Here is an 11412-nt window from a genome sequence, read left to right as displayed (position 1 = left end):
CTCCCCCCTCCCCCTCTTCCTCCTCCTCCCCCTCCTCCTTCTTCATCCTCATCCTCGTCATCTTCTTCTTTTTTTTATTGGGGAACAGTGAGTGTTTTTCCAGGACCCATCAGCTCCAAGTCAAGTAATTGTTTCAATTTAGTTGTGGAGGGTGCACCTCAGTGGCCCATGTAGGGATTGAACCGGCAACCTTGGTGCTATTTTCCTGTGCTGTAACCACCTGAGCTAACCGGCCGCCCTATATGTCCACTTCTGTAATTCCATTCTTTCCATAAGTCTTCAGAATATACACAGATGTGACCTTCCTGGAGCCAGAGCCGACAAAGGCGACTTACTTACTGTGCACTTATGAAGTGATTGCATTTCATACCCATGGACACTTGGCAGCAGTGTACGAATTAACTTTCATTTGAGGAGAACGTTATAAATAGGATTTCTCCATAAGTAGAGATGTGATTTAAAGCAGAGTCGCAAGCCTAGAGGTCTTTGCAAGCTGATCACACACGTGATTATAAACCCTTGAAATAATCACTAATCTTTGTGGAAACAGCATGACATCATGGCAGTGTACTTTTTTCTTTCTCCTACAAAAATTGCTCAATGAAACATTTTCAGTTTCCCATTTATAACTGTTTGCATGCTTTAATGTTATTCCCCACAGGGGACTTTACTTCCTGAAATTTTAGAATTTGCTGTTCAGGTCTGCAGCTGAATCATTATCTCACCTCTAGCAAAATGATTACATCTGATCAATACTGTTTTACTTCAGGTGGATAGTTAAGTGTTCAGTAAATGCTGAACACACAGATTATTTGCTAGAATAATTTTGTTCGTGCCTTTTCTCAAAAAGAAATGATGAATACTATGAAGAAAATAGAGCAAGCAAATTTATATAAATAAAATTCTAAAGTAGCAAGTTTCAAGGGAGCTACTTTAGATTAGATGGACACAGACGATCTTGCTAAGGAAGGAATATTAGTAAGGTGAAACATCAATGATACAAATGAACGGGCAACACAAAGATGTTACTATTCCAGGCAGAAGGAACAGCAAGTGCAAAGGCCCCAAGACCAGAATGAACTTGGCTGTTTAAAGAAATGCAAATCAAAACCACACTGAGATAGCACCCCACTCCTGTCAGAATGGCTGTTATCAATAAGACAAGTAATAACAAATGTTGGAGAGGCTGTGGAGAAAAAGGAACCCTCATACACCTGCTGGTGGGAATGTATGTTGGTACAGCCTCTATGGAAAACAGCCTGGAGGTTCCTTAAAAAATTAAGAATAGAATCCCCTTGGGCCGGCCGAGTGGCGCAATGGTTGAGAACTGGCTTGGGACGCCAGAGGGCCCCGGTTCGGATCCCACATATGAGGGCCAGTGACACTGCCCTGTTCCCCTTCCCCCAATTCTCCAGCACTGTTCCCATCCCCCCAATTCCCCAATAAAAATCTTTAAAAAAAAAAAAAAGAATAGAATCCCATAAGACCCAGCATCCTTCTTCTGGGTATCTACCCCCAATTTTGAAAATACTTACTTGTAAAGATATATGCACCCCTATGTTCACTGCAGCATTGTTCACAATAGTCAAAATATGGAAACAGCCTAAGTGTCCTTTGAGTGATGACTGGATAAAGAAGATGATGTGGAATACAGTTTATACAATGGAATACTACTCAGCCATAAAAAGTGATGAAAGATGGATGGATTTGGGGATTATCAAGCTAAGTGAAGCCATACAGAAAAGGACAAGAACCACATGATTTCACTCATGTGGGATATAAAACAGAAAGCAACAAATGAACAAGCAAAACAGACAGACTCATAGACACAGACAACAGAAGGGTGGTTACCAAAAGGAACAGGGAGGTGGTGGGAGGATGAAGAGGGTAAAAGGGGGCAAATATACGGTGATGGAAGACTAGACTCTGGGTGGCGAGCACACAATGCAATATACAGGTGATGTTATTATAAAATAAGAAAGCTGATGTGTGAGAGATAAACAGGGGCATGTTATGAATACAAGCAGGGACTCCCACAGCTACTAGTTCATTGCCTGTTTTCTGTGGAGTGGGTTTCTTGGCCAGGAGCACTATCGTATGTATGACAAAGCAGAGGCATTCTAAGCCCATGAATGTTGGTGTTGGCCAAGGTATGATAGGCTAGAAAAGCAGATCCAAATTCAGAATAGCATTCCATTTCCATGGAAACAAATCAAACTTCCCCTCAGACGGAAGAAGTCCAATGAAGTGAACTTGCCACCATGAGGCTCCAAGCCTTAGAAGTGTTTTATTTATATTGCGTTCCCCCAGAAGCCAACCGAGACAAGGATTTGTGCTCAGATGACCCTGTGAGCACCCGGCTGCTTTGTTCAAATTCCCCCTGGACTCCAGGTCCAATCCTCGAGATTCATTTGCAAGGCCCGTCCCAAAACCTTCACACCAGTTTTCAATGTTGCTCTTTTCAAGTTTCTGACCATCTAGCCTGTGACTGGTTATAGAGCTCATATTTTCTTTCAGCCAAAGTTCATGACAAAAAGCATTGCTTGAAATCCTGCCTGCTGATTCCTGCTGAAATCCTGCCCTCTGCTGTCCTCTGCTGCTAGGGGTTGTGGTATGCAGTTGCACACTTCCAGCTGGTAGTGCACATTGTTCAATATCTGTAAACCAACCTTGACTTTTTTCAGTCTCAGTTAATTGGTCAACAACTGTTCACGTGGGCAAAGGGACAGATTGGTAGAGGCGAGGAGTGGGACTGCAGTAGGTAAAGGCACAGAGTAGGGAGAAATCTGCTCTCACACACTGAATGTGCCTTGGTGGCCTACTCTAGTCCCATTTACCAGGTGATGGCATGTTATCCGAAACGGTCGACTCTGAATAGGTGGATTAGTTACCACCTGGTGTCTCATGGTCTCCAACATACAGTAGCAAATCAGAGCTGCTCCTGAAAAGGAAAAGAGTCATCTTCCTAACGGGGGTCATGTCCTTGCTCCAAACTCCCGTGGGCGTCCACCATGATTCTCCTGGAGAGACTTGTTTCTGACTTCAGTAAGTAGCCCAACCTTGCAGGTATTTTGAGAGGGCTGAGTAGCAGAGTCTGTTGGGTGGCAGCCTGAGTCTTCCTACAGAGACTGTTTCTGCACTGCCAGCTTTTCAGGTCACCTGGTAAATAAATGAGTGCAAAACACTTCCGTGCTGTATGTTCTCTCTAAGCCCAGGGCACAAGGTGCTGTGCCTTTCTTAGTTGTACAACAGGCAAGGTGGGCAATTTGTCCCTAACACTGGAAGGGCTATCTCAACATGTGCTAGGCCATTGGATCCCTGGGGATATTGCTAAGCAGTCAAGCACCTGTATTTCTGAAATTCCAATTCCATCCTTTGGCATACAGGAGTGTTGCCTTACAGCTGCTGAACTGTCTGCGCCTCCCATCCACCCCCGCACCAACCCCATGACCTCATAAGGTCCCGAGGAGGTGTCTCGGAAGACTGAGACCCGATGGAATGATATCGGTCATCTCCCTTATCTGGATGGTTTTGGTACAGTGACTCCATCCCCTGGGGTTGTGTGTTTGTGTGTGTGTGTGTGTGTGTGTGTGTATGAAGGTACAGTATGTGTTGGAGTACAATGGGGACTTTCGGAGAAAACAGCTTTCAGGCACGACACTCACAGACCATGGAAAAAACAAGTTTCATTTCCTTGTATGATTACTAATAAAAGCCATGCGTTGGCCCGATTCGGGGCTCAGTCGTTTAGAGGCTTGAGTCCCTTGGCCCCGCTTTAGCCCTATACTTGACTCTTGAGTTTTCTTAACCCTGCGCAGCCCCTCTTGCACTCCACAGCCCTTGTCCCGGGGGACGCAACAATGTGTCTTACCAAGGCATTAGTGCAGCTGGTATTTCCTGCCCTGTATCAACATAGTGGACTAATGTGACAGCCTATGGTTTGGTGAGGCACTGAATGTCCTCATGAAGCAAACGGCTAGAGCTGATACTTGGGGGACAGATTTATAAAGCTATTTCTGTTCCTGCCAGGTAAAAGCAAACTGCTAATGGACTCTGCAAACCGAAATGGGTAAAAATGCATTGGTTAAACAATAGTTATATGTCAAATGCCAGAGGCTGCACTAAGTTGCTCCAATAAAGACACCATTTCAGAAACAGCAGCTATAATTAGGATCACCTCAAAGTTATGTTTTAATGTAGAGTCCAGTCATTCTCCAAGACCTGCATCAATCTTTCTCACTCATCAAATGGAAGTACACTGCATTTGGGGATATGACAGACTACCACATTTGTATCGTTCTACCCTTTGGTGGTTGTACTAACCTCTGTAATCACCCCCATTACAGAGGTGCTGCTTTTTACTCATTATTTTGGTAGAGAGAGTGCTTCCCCTTGGCCCTTCTGCCACAGAACACTGTACTCCTCAGGGCTGGGAGCCAACATTGAGCTTCTGCAAAGGATGTGCATCCTATCCACACGTAGGAACTGAGGAAATAAACCATAGGATGGGACAAAGGGAGGGGAGTTCAGTGTCCCAGGGGCCTTACAGTGAAATGGGGTTCAATCTTCCTCCCATAACCTCTACTCTTATCAGGGGTCATAATGTTCTCAATCCCCCCAAAGTTGGTGCTAACTTGGAACAAGTATCCGCTGATCCCTAGAAACCGGATATTGCTCTTTTCCAAGTACACATCACCCAAAGAAGTAACTGGGTGGAAGGTTCATAACCAACATCTCTATCATTACAGCACAGCCCTTAAATCAAGGGTTCTTAGCCTGAGAACTAACTCAGGTCTACGGATTACGATAGAGGCTGTGATCTCCCAGCTTGATTCAAGTGTCTGTTACCTAGACCTATAAAATTGGCTTAAAAAAAAAAATCAGGTTAAAACCTAAGGTAGCTGCCTGTTGCTTTCGTTCCTAGAAACCCTAAGGTTACTTAACCACAGTCAAAGACTCTGCAGATCAGACATTTCCTAATCATCGCCTCTTTCCACCTTTCCCTTCCTGTAAAGACCACATCCATTTTTCTCCTATCAGGTGAACCTCCAACACACCTGATGCAGAAAGAACAGCAAGCCAGGACCAAAGTTCTGGTTGCTCACCAGCTTCCCTTGCCAGTCTATTCCTAATGATGTTAGAAAGCAATGATTTAGCCCTGACAGAAAACGTAGTGGAGGGGTAGGTGGACAGAGCATGTAAAATCTGCCCCGCATCAGTCAGCCAACTGCAGACAGTTGCACAAATTGCACATTGAATATAGTGTCTCCTGAGGGCACAGAATTCAACCTGATCCAGCTAAGTAAAGGATACTTAGCGATAAGGCTGTGAGAAAACTTTGGTTTTTGATGATTAAGAATGTTTCAGGACTAGTTTGGTGTGTTTTCTTTAGCTCAGTAGTTCCCAACCTTAGCTGCAATGGACTCTTCAGGTGGTGGGGGTAGAGCCCTTGGTTTAATAGTGTGGGCCTCTAGAGCCTAAAAATCGCCCTAGGTGACTCCAATGTGGAACCAAGGACATTCTAGCGCCTTCCAGATATCCCTACACGAACAATCAGGATCCCACTCTACCCCTGAATTTTCACGAAAGAAACTTGGAGGTTATAGCTAGGTCATTAATTGCCCAGTTTCACTCAATGACTTGAGATTTGGGAAACAAGGTTCATTCTCTCCCTTAAGTTATCCAGTGCCCTTGAAGCAACTATGTGACTGCACAATCCTCGCATTCTTCTCCCATCACCCTTATATTGTCCTATGGTGGCTACTAACCAGTGTCCTAGGACCTTATCCTCAGGGGCTTCATGGATCCTGGTAACTTGATAAGCTATTTGGTTACGGGAGCTGCTAGCTTTCTAGCCAGAATACAGAGGGATGTGGCACTGCCTTTCATCCTACCCAGACAACCAATTCCAAAGATCCCTCATTTCCCTGAACGCCTTTTGCCTACAACCCATTTTTGGGACCAATCTGAATATCCAAGTTCTTTTCTTTGCCAGCAACAACAATAACAACAAGTCAGCGACCCTAGTTAACTTAAAGAAATAAGAATACATTGGATGGCTCCTGGGATACTTCACAGATCCAAATAAACTGGAAAGAATCAAAGCTCAGGAAATCGGAAATCTCTGATAACCTTCTCCATAGACAGAACTAACACAAAAGCTGTCCAGTTCTGATGACTGTTAACCTCTCTGTCTCAAATTCCCACAAGAAAATCTGTTCAGCTCTAGGTCTTCCCCTATCGATCAGCGATGGTAGTGAGGCTGGGTCACGATGATGGGGCAAGGGGGAACTAGAAACCAGGCAGCCACCCCGACAGAAGTCTACTTCAGTCACCCTTGTTTGTAAGCTTCTATTTTGCAACTGATAAATGACCAAGGGCAAAAAGACACAAAAGACAATCACTTAATCAAACAATTTTAATCAAGTTAACAGTAAGCAGTAAAAGTGCAATTACATGAAAAGCCCCATATTGTACATGTTTAAATTACTTTTCATTGTCTTTACTTGTAAGGTGTTGAAGGTGGGACCCACTCCTGAACCTTCTTTCTAGTGGTGGAATAAGGAACATATTGTTCTGGAGTGCCACTCAGGTTGAATTTATGGTTTGTCCAGATGAATTTACGAGCAGCAGGCGGTTTTGTTGTTGGAGGATCATCAGTCATACAGTGAAGCCAACGGTGCCTGGAAGAGGGGAAAAGACAGTTGTGAAGAGACAGTGTAGCCAGATGAGGGTTAAGCGGGCAGCTCTGTAGCGTTTTGTTCATTGAGCTCAAATCTTAGCTCCATCACTTACCAGCTACACTTTTCTATGCCTTCGTTTTTTCATCTGAACATCCTTACTTCTTAAGGATGGTATAAGGATTAAATGAAAAAACACCTAGAAAAATTCCTGGGCATAGTAGGTTCTCAACAGATGTTAGCTACTGCTATTATCACTACTGTATTTTCATCAAATATAGGACATGGTCAATTTTAAGATACACCATTATTTTATGTATGCCTAAGAAAGAAAATGCCGCCAAATGAATTATGACACTATTGGTTAAAATATGTATCCTAATTTTAGATATAAAAATGTATTTTAAAATTGATGAAATATAGGATTGCCATGAGACGCTAGAGGCCGGCTCTGGAATTTCTGTGCGCTCAGGTTGCTCTGGTTCACGAAGCTGCAGACTGAAACCCAATGCTGAAGAACAGGGTCTCTGCTCGCATCTTAAATTCAAGTCTGAACGCTGTGGAACATACAATTTGTTACATTAAAATTGTTAACTCGCAGCCCAAGTTCACAAGTCTTTCAGCTTTAAGTGTTTAAATGTTCAATTTCAAAGGATATTTGCTGGGAGGTGCCAGAAATCTGGCCTGAAGAAGGAAGCTGGGTGCTTCCTTGAAGTACACAGAGGAATGTCTCTCTAATGACAGAGAAAGGAAGAATCAATGTCCAAGGGACAAAGAATAGAAGTGAGCAGGAAGCCAAGATGAGTTTATACGGGGAAAGGAAGAGGAGAGAGAATTCACCCTAGATCCCCCAAGGCTCAGAGCTCATAAGGCGGAGCTTACCCTGTGAGAAAAAGGGAATGAGGGGACAGGCACAGAACTGCAGCTCCAAGGTTAGAAAAAAGATTGCCTGGCTACAGAAAAAAGGGCAAGTTGAGGAAGTTTCAGTAAAATTAAGACTAAAGCTCATAAGAAAAGTTATGATGCTATAGAAATACAAGAATATTTACTAGCAGTAATGTGAAGATATAGCTTGGTGACTAAAACAATTAAGAACAGAGATAACATATTGCTGTTGCTGTATTTGTGGCTAAAGATAATTGTATCATGATCAGCTAACACAATGATGAATGAAGAAGTCTGTACACTCTGGGCTGATGTCTCCGCTCCGTCCTCCAAAGCAGACTAAGGATGAGCGAGAGTGACCTGGATCAAACCACCACGGTGAGCCTGCTCTGAAGCCTGGGGCATGCTGCTGGTGAGACAGGCTCCTTAGCCACTCAAAGGACGGTAGGCTGTCAAAACCCAGGGGCTTGACGTAAACTTAAGGCACAGCAGAAATGTTTAACTTTACTTTGTTGAGTCAGCTTAAGCAAAGAAAACTTTTATTCAAAGAACTGCTGTCAATACTCTTAAAGGTTAAATCATTTACGGAACCAAGGTTCAAAGCTTTTATGTGTTTTTTCAGTTCCTTAAATGAAGAACTGAAGATCTCACGGAGAAATAGAAAATGCTCAAGGAAACTAAAAGACATTTTTTTTTAACCTAAAATCTGAAAATGTTTAACCAATAAAGCTGGCAAGACTCGGGATGAGTAAACAATTTATTCTCATTGTGGCAGTGTAAGAAACTATAGGAAACAAGAAAATTTATTATCTGCTAGGCTAATACAACCCTTCTGTTATAATTACTATTAAATCAAGGCTAAATAAATCATATTTTTTAGATTTCTACACCAGAGATTTTGAAACAGGTTTTCAGCTGTATCATTTTTATTGCAATTAATTAAAGATCTCAGTGGACTGACAGCAGTGCTAGAAAACTGTTGCAGCTGGCATTAGAACTGCAGCAATTTTATTATCTTAAAGTGCAAAATATAAAATTACTTAAACTTGACGGTAAAGCCAGTGAGACTACAAATAAGAAGACTGGCAGAAAGGCACAAAGTTATAAATACAAAAGAGAAATATAATGAAAATGTCAGGCCAGGAGCTTCTAGAAACCGCCTTAGGCCTGGAGAAAGCTCCGGGAATATGCTGAATACAAACCATCTTATCTTGCTCCCTACTTGCATGTGCCTGTTGGCTTGTATTTTTTTCACAGGAGCCCAGGATCAATGGACCTGAACATTCCGGGACATCGGCATGGGAACCAGGATATGGAGCAAGAGGCCATGGCCACAACCTGAAACCCTCAGCTGTGATGAATAATGCAACAAAAAGCCCCTGAAGCACTGAACAGGAACAGCCTCATTTGCCTCTCCTTATAACTCCATACCTCTCTTGCTCGGGGAGGTTATTATGGTCTTTTCTAACTCGACCTCCTGCTGCTCAAACACGCCAAATAAATTCTAATAGACACATTTTGGTCTCCCACGACTCATTCCTCTGGCCGTGCCTAACAGAAAATATATGATATTTTGGGAAAAATTCAGTACTCAAATCTATTGAAGTTATATCAAAAAACCTGGAAACAAAGATATGATATCATAATTACAACACAACTCAAATGGAAATAAGCCCCATAAATGGTCGATACTATTTTCAGTTGTATAAGAGGAAAAAGTGTGTTAAGGAACAGAGAAGGAAAACTTTTCCCCTTGGAAAATCTACTACTTCACTTTAAGTGCAAAATGAAGGGATTTATTTGTGAAGAAAGAATAACACAGCCTAACAGAAAATTTAAGAAAAATAAAAATATATAACATATAAAATAGATTTTTAAAAATCACTGCAAATGAAAACAGTCTTTAAGATTGGTATTAATAACAAAGATAAAAACATTCAATTTTCCCTTTCAGAAAACTCTCAGAAATAAAACATCAAATAACAGTGAACAACAACAAAAACATAGGCCATTTTGAATCTTTCTTCTCCTTGGATAACGTATAGTATTAATTGTGGGAATCAAGGCTGGTTTCAAGCCATAATGTTCATGTTTCAGATGTTTTCACTTACCATCATCACTAGCCTAGAGATGCCACAGATTTTTCAGTTTTTCAAAAAATAAATATGAAAGACTAAAGAAACACTCCTGATTGTTTTCTGAAGTAAAAATATTCATCATACTAAAACTATTATTACTCCATTCCACTTTAGTTTATGAAATATTCTCACACATATCACTGAGTCACTTATTTAATATTCCATATTTTAAAACAGAAAATAGAATGAAAATGACTTTCACAAGGTCTCCTCGCATGCATATTACAGAGCTGAGGCTTGAACACAGCTTCTCAATGGCTGAAGATAACCCCTTGGTCAGAAATTTAAATTATAATCAATAGATGAAAACAGGGTTAGGATTATTATGACAGTATCTAAGTGTCTGCCAAAACCCTGAGGGCCAATCTAACCCCAGGATAAGATTTAACAAATTTAAAAAACAAAGTTCATTGCAAGATAGCCAACTCAAAGTTTGTTATCTCAGTAACTATAAGTTTTAATTAAATGCAATTTGAATCAAAATCCCAATAGAGTTTGACAATTATAACTCTAAGGATCAGCTGAAAGTCTAAGAAAATTCTGAAAACTCACAATTAGGAAGGCTGACATTACCAGGCATTAAAGTCTCAAATGTTAGAATGGTATAAAACTGGTACAAAAGTACAATAATGAAACAGAATATTAAAACAACATCTGTCCCATAACAATAAAACAGGAAACAAAACTGAATATGATTACGTACACAACTACATAAAAAATTACTTAAAAGGACTAAAGGAAATATGCCAAATGTTGACAGTGGTTGTTTCTTAAGGGGCTATGTGGGTTATCCCCGTCCCCCACCAGGTTCTCTAAACTTTTCTGATCCCTTCCATTTTTCTCAAGAACAGATTCCAGTTAAAGTCAATGAAGTTCATACTGCCAAATCAACATGGACACTTCTCTGTCCTTATCTTACTCAACCTCTCGGCAACAATTAATACAGCTAGCCTTCCCATGTTGAAGCGCTAATCTCTCTTGCCTTTCCTCTTACCTTGCTAGCTACTTCTCACTCTTCTTGGCTGGCTTGTCCGCTGTCCTAATCTCCAGATTCATATTCCCAGTTGTTTACTTGACTTTTCGACTCAAGCTTACTACATCCAAAAAGGCGGCTTCTGATTCCAATCCTGCACACACCCCCAACTTACCTTTCTCCTAGTATTCCCATCTGAATGAATACCATCTAACTAACCTCTCAAGCCCAAAACCTATGGATCATTCTTGATTCCTCTCTATCATTTCTGAGTAATCCCTCCACCTGCCACCTTGTTTCTCTACAAAGGCTTCTAGAACAACTCATGCCAACTGAAAAAAAGCTTGCCACAATAATGCTAAGTATCATAAATAAATTAACCTTACAAGAGCAAAAACACTTCTTAATTTCACCATGGCACTGGAAAAATCTTCAAGGACAAAGTTATTTTCTGTTAAAAAAGGAAACCTTTTAACATACACTACTATTTTACAAAGAATGTATTTGTTACTTGAGCAATTTAATCATTAATTTTAATAAGAAAAATCAATATACAAGGAGAGGCTGATGTACTCCATGGAGGAAGACATGTTATGTTACCCAGAAATGAAGAGAAGGTGCCACCAAGTGGGGAAGAAAGCAAATACACAGTAGAGAAAAATCTCGGCAAGCCATGTTTTTGTGATTTTTTTTAACTTGGTTCAAAGGATTTCAGAGTTCCAATACTTCAAACCAC

At 41.2% G+C, this 11412-nt stretch overlaps 1 protein-coding gene across 2 annotated transcripts in view; it reads right to left on the bottom strand.

The window, feature by feature from the left end:
- Positions 1-6399: 6399 nt before the first annotated feature.
- The window catches only part of NDUFA12 (NADH:ubiquinone oxidoreductase subunit A12), a 13766-nt gene continuing 8753 nt past the window's right edge, over positions 6400-11412 (bottom strand). For both annotated transcript variants that reach the window (XM_019641746.1, XM_019641747.1), the window contains one exon: positions 6400-6683. In XM_019641746.1, coding sequence (XP_019497291.1) covers positions 6661-6683 — 23 coding nt within the window. In that variant the 3' untranslated portion in view covers positions 6400-6660. The remainder of the gene's footprint in view (positions 6684-11412) is intronic.

This window comes from Hipposideros armiger, unplaced genomic scaffold (genome assembly GCF_001890085.2).
Source record: "Hipposideros armiger isolate ML-2016 unplaced genomic scaffold, ASM189008v1 scaffold_63, whole genome shotgun sequence".
In the NCBI taxonomy this organism is placed as follows: Eukaryota; Metazoa; Chordata; class Mammalia; order Chiroptera; family Hipposideridae; genus Hipposideros; species Hipposideros armiger.
This window is presented reverse-complemented; position numbering and strand designations above follow the sequence as displayed.